Source organism: Gymnoscopelus braueri (genome assembly GCF_963280865.1).
Source record: "Gymnoscopelus braueri genome assembly, chromosome: 9".
Classification (NCBI taxonomy): Eukaryota; Metazoa; Chordata; class Actinopteri; order Myctophiformes; family Myctophidae; genus Gymnoscopelus; species Gymnoscopelus braueri.
In genome coordinates, this window is record NC_137610.1 from 30,447,856 (window position 1) to 30,462,440 (window position 14,585).

General features: G+C 43.5%; 1 protein-coding gene across 1 annotated transcript in view; it reads left to right on the forward strand.

Annotated features, from left to right (window-relative positions):
* Positions 1-60: 60 nt before the first annotated feature.
* The window catches only part of LOC308092105 (guanine nucleotide-binding protein G(o) subunit alpha-like), a 138,820-nt gene continuing 124,295 nt past the window's right edge, over positions 61-14,585 (forward strand). Inside the window, 4 exon segments of the mRNA XM_080437928.1 lie at positions 61-741; positions 743-811; positions 813-816; positions 1,765-1,807. Coding sequence (XP_080294054.1) covers positions 697-741; positions 743-811; positions 813-816; positions 1,765-1,807 — 161 coding nt within the window. The 5' untranslated portion in view covers positions 61-696.

The following is a 14,585-nucleotide window of genomic DNA, read 5'->3' on the forward strand; positions in this document are numbered from 1 at the left end:
TGTTCAGCTCGCGCTAGGTGGTACTTTTCTTCCCCTCTCTCTCTCTGACGTCAGCAACCATTGAAGCCACCTAGAGAGAGAGAGAGAGCAGCAGAACATACAGTGTTAGTTAAGAGTACCGTCCATTGTGAGAGCGATGCGAGCAAGCGCTGCTCAACGCCGCCGCCCAATAAATAACCTAGCAGAGACAAGAAGAGAAGACCCACCGGGGACCACCGTGATTTATACCCGAAAGAACACGAGGACGGACGCCGACAGACCAGCACGCCAACTGAAGAGAAGAGTCTTGAACCTGTGGTTTTTTCTTTCAACCCCCGCGCTGTGAACCGACTTGGAGTGGATTTGTTTGAATGCTTTAGCGGTGTCTTCTCCCCGTTTTGAGCCAGTCAGCGAGAGGGCAGAGAGAGCTGCTGCCCACAGAGAGAGCTCTAGAGACGGATAGAGGGACCGAAGGAAACCCGAGGAAAAGAAGAGGTTCTGCTGTTGTTCCGTCACACAACAAGCCCTCTTTTTAGGTTCTAACTGATTTTTTTTTTGCTGTGTTACTCCCGTCATACAACAAGCCTCTTTTTTAGGTTCTACCAGATTTTTTTTGCTGTGTTCCGTCATTCAAGAGCCCTCTTTTAGTGTTCCATACCTAGTTTTTTTTCTGTATCCTGGTTACACGGTCCCACCACCAAGCTGTGTTCTCTAGCCATGGGGTGTACTCTGAGCGCAGAGGAGAGGTTGGCTCTGGACCGGAAGCAAAGCCATCGAGAAGAACCTCAAGGAGGACGGAGTCACTGCGGCCAAAGACGTTAAACTGCTGCTGGCTCGGTAAGAGACAGACTGACACCCGGTGGACCCGTTATTAGGGCAGTGGTTCTCAACCTTTTCCAGGGCCGTGACCCCCCCCCCCCCCCCCCCCCCCCCCCCCCCCCCCAAAATAATCACATTTGAACTGGAGACCCCCCCCCCCTCCCCGATAAGCACTTGGAATTGTAGGAGTTGAGGCATTACATTTTCGGTTCCACAGATGTTGAAAATAGCAGATCTACAAAGCTCTTTTCTTTCTTTTTCTTCGGTGTTCAAAATGTCTTAAAGAACTTCAATTGTCACTTCACTGTCATCTGGGGTCCCGAACCACAGGTTGAGAACCACTGTTTTATAGGGGGTGACAGCAGCACAGCAGCAGCTCTTTCACGTTTTAGGAAGTATATAACTCTGTGCTTTTTGGTTGCATTGCGCATTTTGGTGAGAAAGATTGGAGAGACAAGATGCAGATTGATGATACCCACTGAAAAAAATTATGATGTGCACAAGACTGAGTAATTCTCATAACGGCGTGGGTGGAAGATTTGTGTAGATTTAGGGGATTTAGGGGTTGGGCAGAGCTGTTAACATTTTGTACTGCAAATCTGGTCTCCTCAAAGTACTGTAGCCTCCTAGGCTATGATGCACCTGCCTCCACCCCCATTCCCTTGTTTAGCAGCTTAAGTTAGGAGGTGGGAGGAGGTGGTGGGAGGGATGAGAAGGAGATGATGGATGGATGGATCCTCCCCTCCATCATCCAATTCATTCACTCAGGGTATAAGTGGCTCAATCTCTCTCTCTCTCTCTCACACACACACACACACACACACACACACACACACACACACACACACACACACACACACACACACACACACACACACACACACACACACACACACACACACACACACACACACACACACACACACAACACTGTTCTTTACATATGTGTGTTCTTGTCTCCCTTAGGGGCTGGAGAGTCAGGGAAAAGTACCATCGTCAAACAGATGAAGTAAGTGTCTAATAATCACGGTCTAATAACTCTACATGGTGTGCATGTCATTTGCACAATACTGTATGTGCATCTTGAGCCAGACAGGCTTGCACTCTCTCTCTCGCTCTCTCTAACACACACACACACACACACACACACACACACACACACACACACACACACACACACACACACACACACACACACACACACACACACACACACACACACACATATGCTATAGATTTTTGTTTTGTTTGCACAGTAAGATTCTGGGTGTCAATTTCACTGAGTGTGCATTTTAAATGAACCATTCCATGTTACTTGTGTAGACCTGGCTGTGTCTGTTGTGGCTCCCCTTAAGTATGGCACATTTCCATTGAGTTCTTACCATACCATTTGGACCAGGAAGAGGTGATGTTGTTTTCCTATTATGACCAGAAATTTGCAATAGACTGGCTGTCAGCAAATTGCTTCTAAAAAATCAACCAAGATACAGTTACTATTTTGAAATGAGGAAGCGGCTGTGTCTCCTGGCTTCCATGCACTGTTAGATATGTTCCACTTGTACCGTTATGAACTCTAAAATAATAGGCCCACCCATCTAACCGGTCACATGGGTGGGCCGTTATCACATGGGATTGTTATTTCAACGATCAATCAATCGATTGGTGTTGGATCAATGGAACTAACGTTGTAAACTTGCAGTTCCTATTTATCAGTATCACAATGAACTCATGTTTCAAGGTTTTAAATAAATAAATACCATGATTAGTTTTTTTACATTAATTAATTTGATTATACATTTTATATTATCATCATCAAATCTTAGTGTTTTTCAAATCATTTGGTTGGCCCACTTGCAATATCCTCATGGCCCACCAGTGTGTCCCCGGGCCACAGGTTGAGAACCGCTGGCCCTACAGAGGTGGATGACATGTCACGTTGTGTGCCAACAGCAGTGTATCTCCTCTTACTCCACCCCCACCGATGTCTGTTGTGTCAGTGATACATAATAACCTGTCATTTCACTCCCGTTCTGCCAGAATCGGCTTCTTCCCCTCAAATAAATTCTCTACGGCCAAACCCATCGTTCTCATTCAATCCTATTAGTCCACCTCTGAATGATCGCTTTAATCCCACGACATGTGGTTTTCTCCCAGAGCTCTGAGCGCTGTCATTTTTACGGACAGCTAAGTGCGTTTTAGCCGATAATAGGCTTTGGTTGTGGTTGTTGCCGACATATGAAACATCATTCAATCGGACAAGATTAGCCTATTTTTCTTAACTGTTTAGTGGTCATTTCTGCATGGCATATGGCTGAGCTCTCGGTGGTTTGGATTGGAACAGAGCTGTAATTTTTTGAAGCGAGTGGAAACTAGGAAACTAGGTATCGATTGCATTAAATCATCTTTTGTAGTCATTACTGTTATGATTGATCCGTTTGGCTGGTACATAACTGGGAATATATCCCGTTGATTATTCTGTGCCCAGCGCCAATGTGCCAAGCCCATTTTATTGGTGTGTGTTTGAGCCTTTCGTGACCTGTCATACTTACAGGAGCAGGTTGGAACTAATGTTGGTAATAGCCCAGTGATTTTCAACCTTTTTCATGTCAAGGTCCATTATTTATTCGACATTTGAGCCACGGACCACCGTTTGATGAGATTTAGCCTCTCAGACCTACAAGACTTTGAATATTTCTTCTACATTCTCCAATTGTGGAGACTTCTTGTAAATTAAGTAATGCAAATGTTTAACAATAATTTGGAACCCCCTCAAGGACCACTGGTTGAGAACCACTGCTCTAGCCCAGTGATTCTCAACATGTGGCCTGTGAGTATTTTGCAAGTGGGCTCCCAAATAATTGGCAAAATACTACGATTTGTCGCGGGAATCCACTGACTGATTCGCTCCGTTTTTTTTTCTCACTTTGCTTCTCAGTCTGGCCATGGTCCTATTTGACTCGTATTACCAAACGTCACACATTTTACCTTGGACGCCACTGGTCCTGCCACCTAACACAGAGTAGCCTTTCGGCTGCCGTGTTAAGTGGTCAGATGGGTTTGCCCAATGGCGAAGGCTTTTGAGATTTTCAAGTGGGTCCAGAAAAGGTTGAGAACCACTGCACTAGCCTACGCCTTCCAGGAGGAGTGCCATGCCATCTCCGCCTGCACGACTGCTTATTCTTTATCCACCAAACTCAAGCTTATCATGTGTGATGCAAACTGGGTTTTCACATGCTTCATTTCGGAGGTGTTGCTTGCCAAAAACAGCCAATCTACAAGCAGTAGGTCGAGCCCGTCTGTGAGCTACACTGTCGTACAATGAAGAATAAAACGGGATTCATATGCTGAATGTTAATGCTGCTGGCGGATGGATGACGTGAAAGGACCTGACGCTGCCTGTGGCAGAGCTAGAGGTGATAGACATACAGCACCATACCAATATGATCCTTTCGCTCCTTTCCGTCACGCCTCGGCTCCTTCCGACAGCTGTTGGAGTCGCAGGCGGCATAAGCTGAGGAGAGAGGAGTGGAGTGGAGTGGAAAGCCCTTAGCGCATTTTCTTTTCACAGCCCCATGAGCATCTGGGGCGTGTACAAGACACCAACAATACAGTGTGTGTGTGTGTGTGTGTGTGTGTGTGGTGTGTGTGTGTGCGTGCATACTTTTGTGTGTGTCTATGTCTTCTCTTGCCCAGAGAGAAGGGGGAGGTGGATAGAAACTAAATGGGGAGGTAAATTAAAATGAGAGAAAAGGAGTTTGTGTTGAATATAGAAAGCGAGTGACATACAGAGAGTGAGAGACGAGGGGGGGTGGGGGCTTGAGAGATAGCGGTTGCATTAGTTGATTACATAAATGTAGTTGATGTGCAGCCTATGTTGACTGCAGAAAGTGCTACAACTGTGCAATACAAGGGCAACTAAGCTTTTATTTCCCCTTGTTTATTATTTGGAGGAGCTGTTTCCTGCCACTTGCCCCGTCTAGATCAGGGGGTTTCAAAGTCCGAGACAGAAGGTCTCCCTTGAGACAAGGGTCAGACAACCGCCTCCCTCCACTTTCCAGTGACATTACTGTCAGGGTCCTACTGCAAGTAGACTAAACAGACTCTATTTACTAATAATGTAAAGACAGACCTAATGTGTTTATAGGCCTGTGTTTATTTGAATGGGTAACATGCCTACCAGGCCTGCCCCTTTATCCCACGATTTTGTAACCCATTTTTTCACCCAGTGCCAATTGCTATGTAATTCTGGGTGCTACTCTCCCTCTGCTGGCCTAGGGAGAGCTCAGAACTGAGCTCATGCCTCCTTCAATGCATGAGGAGCTAGCAGGCTGCTACTTATCACCTGACAGGGGGGAGTTTCCACGGTTGGACGTAGCGCGTGGAAGGAACACGTTATTCCAACCTGTTCCTTTCCCCTCCATCAGGCGCCCCGGCTGACCAGGGGGAGGCAGTATAGAGACCAGGATTACTGCGTGTTTTTTGTGAGGGTATACCTAGGGGACACGGGGAGACTGTGCAAACTCCACACAGAAAGGCCCTTTCGCCAACCCCACCTAGGGTATGGGGCTATGGGTACTGATGATGCAGAGGAGAGGAACCCCTCATTCCCAAGGACCCCTGTGGGTCTAAATAATTGCATATCACACTGAACAGGAAACTATTAAAACTATCGTCAGAACAATGAACAACTAGGCATTTCCTCCATCCCAGCTATCCAGCACACCCGTACAACAGGTTGCATTTGTCAGAAGTCTGATTCCACTGTGCACGGTAGCATCTCGTTCAAGACTAACATAGCCCTTGGTAGGCAACCCAGCCTGCAGTGTTAATTTTGACAGCAAATTAAAATTTAGTTTTAGTCATAGTCTTTGGAATAAAATTCAATGTAGTCTTTGTCATAATTTAGTCATCTGAAATGTTATTTTAGTCATCTGAAAGTTGGCTGCATGCCGAAAGTAGCAGATCTACAAGCTCTCAACTGCGACGTGTTGGGAGCTTGTAGATCGTCTATTTTTGGGGCTGCGACACCCACGCGCAACCCAACACAAAATGACTTGTCTTAGTTCTACTGGATCTTCTCCACTAGTCCCTCCGTAACATTTTAGTCTAGTTTCTATTTGTCGACGAAATTGTCAGTATATTTAGTCATAGTTTTAGTCATCAAAGCTTAGTTTAGTTTTCATTTAGTTTTCGTCTGACATTTTTCGTCATAGTTTTAGTCGACGAAATTAACACTGCCAGCCTGGTGGAGATCTTTTCTAGATCTTTTCTAGATATTAGTGGGAAGATGATAAGTTCTTCTTCTTCATCATCATTTCTGTAGGCCTAATACATTCTTTGACCATAGACCATAGACCTAGCCTACAGAGAACAGCTTGCTTAGCTTGCTTTTACTAGTAGTGCCTATTTGTGCCCCCTCATGAATTTTATGTCCAATATGTCCCAGATGTAAAATAAATGGTGTCCATTTGCCATTAGCCAGAATGAATCTAATTGTGTGAGCTGGAAGGTCTCTCTTAGGTTCTAATATCTATCTATCTATGCATAATGCATATTGTAGATATGCAGGTTTGATATAATAAGGACTGTGAGTGTGTTCACAACATGCTATTGGGCAGCTGTAGCAGCAGGCAACGGGCCCATTTGTATTGCACTCCATGAAGTTTTTACTGCATCGATTTGAGTCGCACCATGTACGTCACACATGCCTCAAATGTTTGTCACCTAATGGACCGTGAGGATATTTGGTTTCAGTTTGTCCACTTTTAGAGTTAAATTATCACTGAAGATGTTACACATCACGCATGCATACACACATACACGCATGCTCACTTACAGAAGGAAGGTGCACCTTCTGTGTCTGTGTTTCTGTGTGTAAGAGAAACACACAGCCACTGTCAGCCAGGGCTGACAATGCAAAGCAGTTCCAAGTTCCCAACGGCATAATAATGACTATTTTATTGTGCACACTCCCGTGTGTGTGAGAGAGAGAGAGAGCTAGAGAGAGAGAAAAGGAAATTTGGCCCGGTAACCCAAGGGACTTGGCAGTGTGTGAACAACATATCTCTGTCTCATCCCTCTGTCACAGAACTGTGTGCATGTGCACTTGCACACAGCAGTGTGTGTGTGACACACCATCTGTTTGTGGAGACTGTGTGTGTTTAAGCAGTGTGAAGATTCTCCTGCTGCCCAGCTGGCAAAGTGATGCTTCCAGAGCTTGCTCTTAAGTTGTGCGTGTGTGTGTGCGTGCGTGCGTGCATGCGTGTAGCGCAGATAGGGTAGATACAGTACAATAGATAGATACTATAGGTAGGCAGTGGCACTATAGGCAGACAGAGTAGATAGACAGACAGACAGACAGACAGACAGGTAGATGTAATGCAGTATCTTGCTCTATCTGTGAGTGCTGGTGTTACGCGAGGTAATATTGACTTACTGTACAAACCAGATCTCTCGTCTTTCACTTCCTCTTTACTGTCTCTTTCTTTTTTCTTTTTGTCTTTGTTATTTCTATTTCGCTGTGTGCGTGTGTGTGTGTGTGTGTGTTATAGACCGTACGTGTAATCACGTTAGCCTCCACCTCTTTCTGATGTGATCGGAGGCGACCGGCCGAAGAGAGAACAAATGCTTTCCATCCCTCACGGCTGCACTGCTTCCCACAGTCTTGTGGCACCACGTGTGTGCCAGTGTGTGTGTGACTGTGTGTGTTTGTGTATGTGTGTGTGTCTCTCCGTTCTCTAGAAAAGGGGATAATTGGGTTTGTGCCTCAGAAGAAGAGAACGTAGGGGGAGTGAGAGTGTGTGTGTGTGTGTGTGTGGGGGGGGGGGGGGGGGGGGGGTTAGAAGAGTGTTTGGCCAGAGAGAAAGGGAGAGAGAGAGAAGGAGAGCCAGATCATGAGACAGAGGGGGAAATAGAGGGAGAAAATGACAGAACCAGGGAGAGATGTAGGATTTAGAAAGTAGTGGAAGGTAGGACAGATTGGATGATGTGAAAGGGGAAAGGATGGCTGTGAAAAGAGACAGTAATGTAAGAGATGAAAGAGGACTGCAAAGAGGGAGGATAAGAACGAATTGAAAAGACGTCATCCATGATCCAAGATGTTTACCTCGATTTCACTTGACGTTGGTGAAATGACAGTTTTTACTTTTATTAAGCCCTATATATATCATCTTACAACAAATGGCAAAATGAGCTGATCTACAATTAAAATCTCACAACGTGTAGCGATATGACACATTGTTGAATTCTAGATCTGCTGTTTTCACTATTTTTGAAAATAATAGAACAATTTAGATTTAGTTTTTGGAAAATGTGCCCAAAATAGGTTCACCAGGTTTAATATGATTATACTATAATACTATAGCCTGGCTCCAGCCCCTGAATCGCTATAGCCACGCCATATAAAAAACAACTTTCTGGCGATTCAGGGGTCTGGTGACGGTGTCGAAGGCGAGGTTTTCTCGGTTGAAAATCTAACCGCCCCACTGGGCATGGGGATGATCCAGTACGAACCAATCACCAAATAGTCCCACTATGGCCACGCCCCCATCTCAGGAAACGGCTGCACTGAGGGGGCTTTCAGACTGAATAATGCAGTGAAACAAAATGAAAATTCAGGCTGAGTGTCAGGCTAATAATACTATACTATAATAACACAAAACCCACACCTGGGGGGTAAAAACTGCCTGCACCAAAATCTCTCGCTTCTAAATGTCTCTGTCCCGGAGATATGTTCTCCGTTATAACCAATTATGTCATTTCCAGCTACTGTAGGGCGATGTGGACAAAATGAAATATGGGAGTATTTTCACTCGTATTTTGCTATATACTGAAATGTAACAAACTCCCTAAAACCAGACGCAGTGAACCAAGGGAATCAAATCTTGTATTTTCCCCAGTGATTTTCAGAGACATGCTAGTGGCTGTGCGTCCGTAGCTGAGTAGGTAGAGTAGAGAGGCCGTCTGGTAATCAGAAAGGTCACCGCTTTGCCTCCCGGCCAGCCCAGTAAATATGTGCCACTGCCAAAATGTCCCTGAGCAAGACACTTAACCCCTTAAACCCCATATGGTTGACTGGAGTCCCTCAGGGCTCTATATACTAGTGTCTTTTCAGTTTTCTGTTATTGTGGGGGGAAGGCTTTTTGCTGAAAACAGCTGACCGACAAGCTCACAACGAGTCGCACGTTGTGTGAGCTTGTCGATCTGCTATTTTCTGCAAAAGCCCAGCATCCCCACAATAAGGATGTTGGGCTTTAAGTGGTTAACCCCCAACTGGTCCCCCTGAGTACTCATCATGACCATCTGAGCAGCCTACAGTAGGTGAAGCTGAAACGGAATTTCTCCTGTGGGATTAATAAGGTCTTAAAAAAAAAGAGATTTCAGCGGTGCAGTTCACATACAGTATTTCTAGATTGCTTTGTGTGCACAAATGCTTGTGTGTGCATGTGAATTGTGGACTATGCATGCATTGTCGGTGACAGAGTGTGTGTGTGTTCTTTTGTCCATACTGTACATGCAAATGCTTGCTTGCTCATGCAGTCCCAATTCTGCCTTCGAAAGCAGTGTTTGCTTTCATATGACATTTTGCATCATATTTGCATCGCCTGCGGGAGAAAATGGACAAATGGAAATATTAGGCTTATTATATCTCTTGTGTGGCAGGGTGACAGTAAGTTTTTACTCTATTTACTGTTACAAGTTCACCGGGCAATCCCCCCCCCCCTCATCTCTCTCTATCTCTCTCACACACTTTCCATCTATCTATTTATGTCCAGTCTGTGCCATTCCCACTTGGTTGTGGACATTTAAATGTTAGCTTGAGCTTGAAAGATTAATTGATGCCATTTAAAGATCATTACACATGCACGCATGCAGCATTTTTAGAGACATTGAGCCTCATTCACAAAGCTTTTCGACAACATTTCGACTATGTTTTAGTGTAGGCCTGCTACTAAGTCAAGGTCGGATTCATGAAAAGATGTGTACAGCCTTGATTTGTGTGCCCCTCGTTTGTACTTTGGATGCGAGTACCTGTGTTAATCATTTGTATAGATCAGTGTCCGTTTGACACCATAAAAGGCATCCACCGAAGGCTCGTGTGCAACAAGAAGAGCTTAACTCCGTACTACTGTACAGTGTACAACAGTATCGCTCATCAAAAAGGACAGATCTACAAGCTGAAACGCCTCGCATGGCGGCACCTGGTCAGCTTGTAGATCTGGTGGATTTTGTGCGATCTGTGAGAGTGAGTGAATAAAGTATTGCTCTCATGTGTAAATGAGAAGAAGAAAATAATTGTAAAAGGTTTGGTAACGCTTTACTTAAAGGTTGGGTCTATAATGCATTATAATCGCATTTATAATGCAAAATATTCGCTTATAACCAAGGCATTATAACACTTGTTATAAATGTTTATAATCATGTATGCCATTGCCAACTTATAACAATTTAACAATGTTTGTAACGTATTTTAAGTGCTGGTCATACTCATAATGCATTATAAGCTCTACCAAAAGTGCTTTATTGATCATTGAGGGGGAAATGCATCCTTTGGATGAACATATCCTTTACGCTGTCCTACATCGGGGATGATGGACACAGATTTCAATCCAGGCTGCATTATTCATTAGATGGTAAGACTATGAACTGTAACCTATTTGTGTGGCATCCATATGATCAACAACTTTCATAATTCTTGCTGTTAAGAGATGAATAATGTTACTCCCGCCACCACGGACGTGGAGGTGCGCCTGCCGTCTGCTGCTGTACTGCAACAAAAGTACAGAAGTGCAAAGTACTTCGCTAAATTGTGTCCCCACTGGCAGAAACGGCAAACGCACTGAGGGACATAATAATTATGTTCAGCTGTGAATGCTTGGACGTAAAAATAAATACAAATCGGTTTAAATTTTCCGCACGTCTATAAGCCCAGTTATGCATAATTAAAAAACAAGCAATAGGTCATTGAACAGACATATTTCTTTCTTTTTATTTGTTTTTAAAATGTTGGGTACAAAAACAATTTGTTTGAGGTTTGGCACTACTGTAATTGGTTTTGCATAAATAATGAGGTATTCTAACTAAGTGCCTTCACGCATGATTCCAGACCATACACATGTTTCAGAGCAGATGTGAGTTGTGTATGTGCTTAGGCCTGTCACAATTATTACATCATCGTCTAATCGCATATTATTTGAGATAATCAGTTAGTTTTGCATAATCGTCATAATTATTACCATGTTGAAATATTTTCATAGATTTTCAAACATTTTCAAAGATATGCGACGCGTTTTGAGCTTGTAGATCCGCTTTTTTGTATAGTTATTCAATTATGTATGTCATTTGTCATATCTGCCCTGTGCACCTTTCGTCTACGAAGCCTATAAAAGCCAAACAGAAATGTAATTTTTATTCATAATGTTCCGATTGTGTTCAACACAATTAAATAGTTAATCGCATTTATTTCAGCGACAATTAATCGTCAAATAATATTTGATAATCGTGACAGCCCTGTGTGTGCTACGAAGTAGAATGATGAATCAGACTGGAAACTAACGAGCACTAATGGAAATGCTCGTGTGACCGTTTTAAGGTCAAGCTAAATTGCATTTTGCTTCGTGTACCTGTCTGAGTAGTGACAAATAAACCTTCTTGATTCTTGATCGTAAGCACATTCCGTGTATGAGGCCCGTTGTACATAATGGGGATTTTTGGTAAACACTTTTCTTGCCATTGGTGTGCTTTCATTCATGAGTTTTTTTCCCACACCTGAATGCCAGACCGACATATCCATTTGTCACATCATGATGTGATGCCTTTCTTATACACAATGACAGCTGGCATGAAAGGTAAACTTGCCATGTTAATATTTAAATTATCCGCCGTTTATTCTAATTAGCTCTGCTTGAAGTGTAGTAGGCCTACTGAGTTAAAACAGCGGTCCTAAAGCTGGTTTCATCTAGGGGCCTGAATGTAGCTTTGATCATGAAGTCGAGATCAATATACTGTGTCTAAACTAAACCAAAGCTGCTCAGGCTTAATTATCTAATCGGTTTATATATGAACTAGGCGTCCCAATTAAACCTTATGTTCATGTAATAACCACTAATGCTCAGTATAAAATGGTACCATTTCTGTCTACTGTTCAGAATCCAGGTTTGGTCATTTATTTCAGCATACTAACATTCCAGGGAGAGAAAGACTACCGTTTCTATTAGCTTGGAATCCCCAACGATGATGTCATTGGTAGGCAGGTTTCTGATCTGTCCACAGATTGAGCTGACGGAAATGGTGCCTCATGCTGCCAAATGAGGACCAATTATATGAACATGAGGTTAAAAATGGGTGAAGCGCTCCTTTTAAGTACATCAGCAGCATGTAGTTACAAGTACAATTGTCCCTTTCCCCATCTCCTATACCAGCCCCCCCCCCCCCCCAAAACTTTCTCCATATAAATAATTTGGTCCCCACTCCTTGGTGTTTATTTTGTCACTGTGTATTTGCTCATACTGTACGTGAAACTTGTCCTCTAGATTTTACCCATCATGTACTACTAGCAGCCGTTGGTTGTAGCGCTCTGGGAGCAGTCAGAGGTCAAGTGTCTTGCTCAGGGACACTTGGACAAATTGCTGAGGCCTGGAATCGAACTTGGGATCTTTGGCGTCCCAGGCGGGCTCTCTTACCATTCAGCTATGGCAGCACCTCATTCAGCTATTTCACCCTCTCTCTCATAATGTGTCCGCACTGTCCGGTCAGGTCAATATGAATTTGTGTGTGTGTGTGTGTGTGTGTTTGTGGAGACAGAAAGAGATAGAGTTTGTGTGTGTGTGTGGTCCATGTACCATTCAGGGCTTCTCGTGGAAAGACAAAGGTCTCTTGTGTGTATTTGTGTGTGGTTGTGTGAGTTTTAGAGTGTTCGTAGATGGACAGTTGGACACAGTTAAATTTGGCATAGCATGCATTTATCCATGCATTATGCATTATGTGTGCATGTGTGACTATAGTGGTGTATGGCTGTTTGTTTGCATATTGTTATGTAAGCTTGTGTATTACACTGAATTTGGCAGCTTTCAGGTCAGTTCAGTGTGTACTGTGAGACAATGCAGTCTTGTTCTAATGACTGTTGCTGATCTGGAGTCAGATGGCTGGTTTTAAAGCTGTGTGTGTGTGTGTGTGTGTGTGTGTGTGTGTGAGAGAGACTGCCAGGAGGCTGGGAATGTGAGACCGTTTTAACTGTTGATGACTATCTTATCATGCATGTACATCTGTGTGTGTGTGGGGTTCACTGCCAGGATCAGGATAGTGTCATATTTGTGGGTGGTTCACACTGTCAGGATGATGTTGTACACAGACACACTGTATACACATACTTGTCAGTGTTATTAACTGAATTGCATATTTGTTTTTGTTATTCTCTTCCATTATATTATATTTTTTTTATCTCAAATAGAACCACTTCAAGCTTCTCAGTATTTGAATAAACGTTGAGCCATATTAGAACAGATCAGATCAGGAGTCCGACAAAATACAACAGAAAGAGATAGAGAAATGTTAAGAAACAAAACACACACTCACTCACACACACATGCACACGCACACTCACTCACAATGCATGTGCACAAACCCACATACACATCTGTGTTAAAACATGAATTAAAGTATCATCAACAACGGTTTCCTTGTACTCTTCAACCTCATCAAGTCATGAAGCCATTATTCTTTGTCACTTGATGACATGGCTCTGTTTTGAGGCTATTCTGTTCCTCCTAGGAAGTAACTTTGTTCAATACATTTTGGAGGAGAAAATGGCCCCTTGGTGCAACCACAAACATTATTTATAAAGAACGACTCAGTTCTGTGCTGAATATTTAATAGTTTATATAACATATTCATCACGGCAGGCCAGAAAAACAGCTAAAATACTGAATACAATTTTAGCTTTGGCTTAGTGATGGTCTAAACACCTACATTAGTTCAGACAGGTACTGTATCTACTCACAGGGGATTCTGATTTTCTCTCCTAGCCCTCTTCTGCCATTTGCATACAGAAGGCTAATGTTGCCAGGCAACAAATACCTTTTCATCCAGTAAGCCGATTTTTGACTAATATTGTTTGGCACCAAAATTGTGTTCCAAGAGCGAGAGAGAGTGTGTGTGTGTGTGTGTGTGTGTGAGAGAGAACAACATTGTCAGGACTGAATACAGAATAGTTTCTCCTAGAATTTGCAGAGCTGTCATGTCAGCTTGTGTGTGTGTGTGTGTGTGTGTGTGTGTGTGTGTGTGTGTGTGTGTGTGTGTGTGTGTGTGTGTGTGTGTGTGTGTGTGTGTGTGTGTGTGTGTGTGTGTGTGTGTGCATGCATATTAGTGTATGACAGAGAGAGAACTGGAGGGTGTGATAGGGAGAGATGAGAATGATGTGTGAGAGCGATGGACAGACAAAGAAAGAGAGAGAGAGGCAGACCATGTTGAAAGAGCTCTTACCAAATGCAAAATAGAACTGCATTTATGAACCATTCATGTACTCACCCAGAGGTATACTGATTACTTCCAGTTGTACCACCTGATCCATCTCCTTATCACTCTCAGCTTATACCCACACCCAGCAGCTACCAGTTTTACAGTGGGATCACTGGGACTATGGTTAGAGTGACCATTGTTGGCCAACTTGACTCAGTGCCATTGAGGAAACACACTGGCATAAAAAAGGTCACTCTTTAACGTCTGTAAAAGTTCTCCTGTTTATCACCACTTTTGTACAAGGAATGTGAGGGTAAAGCCTGAGTTATACT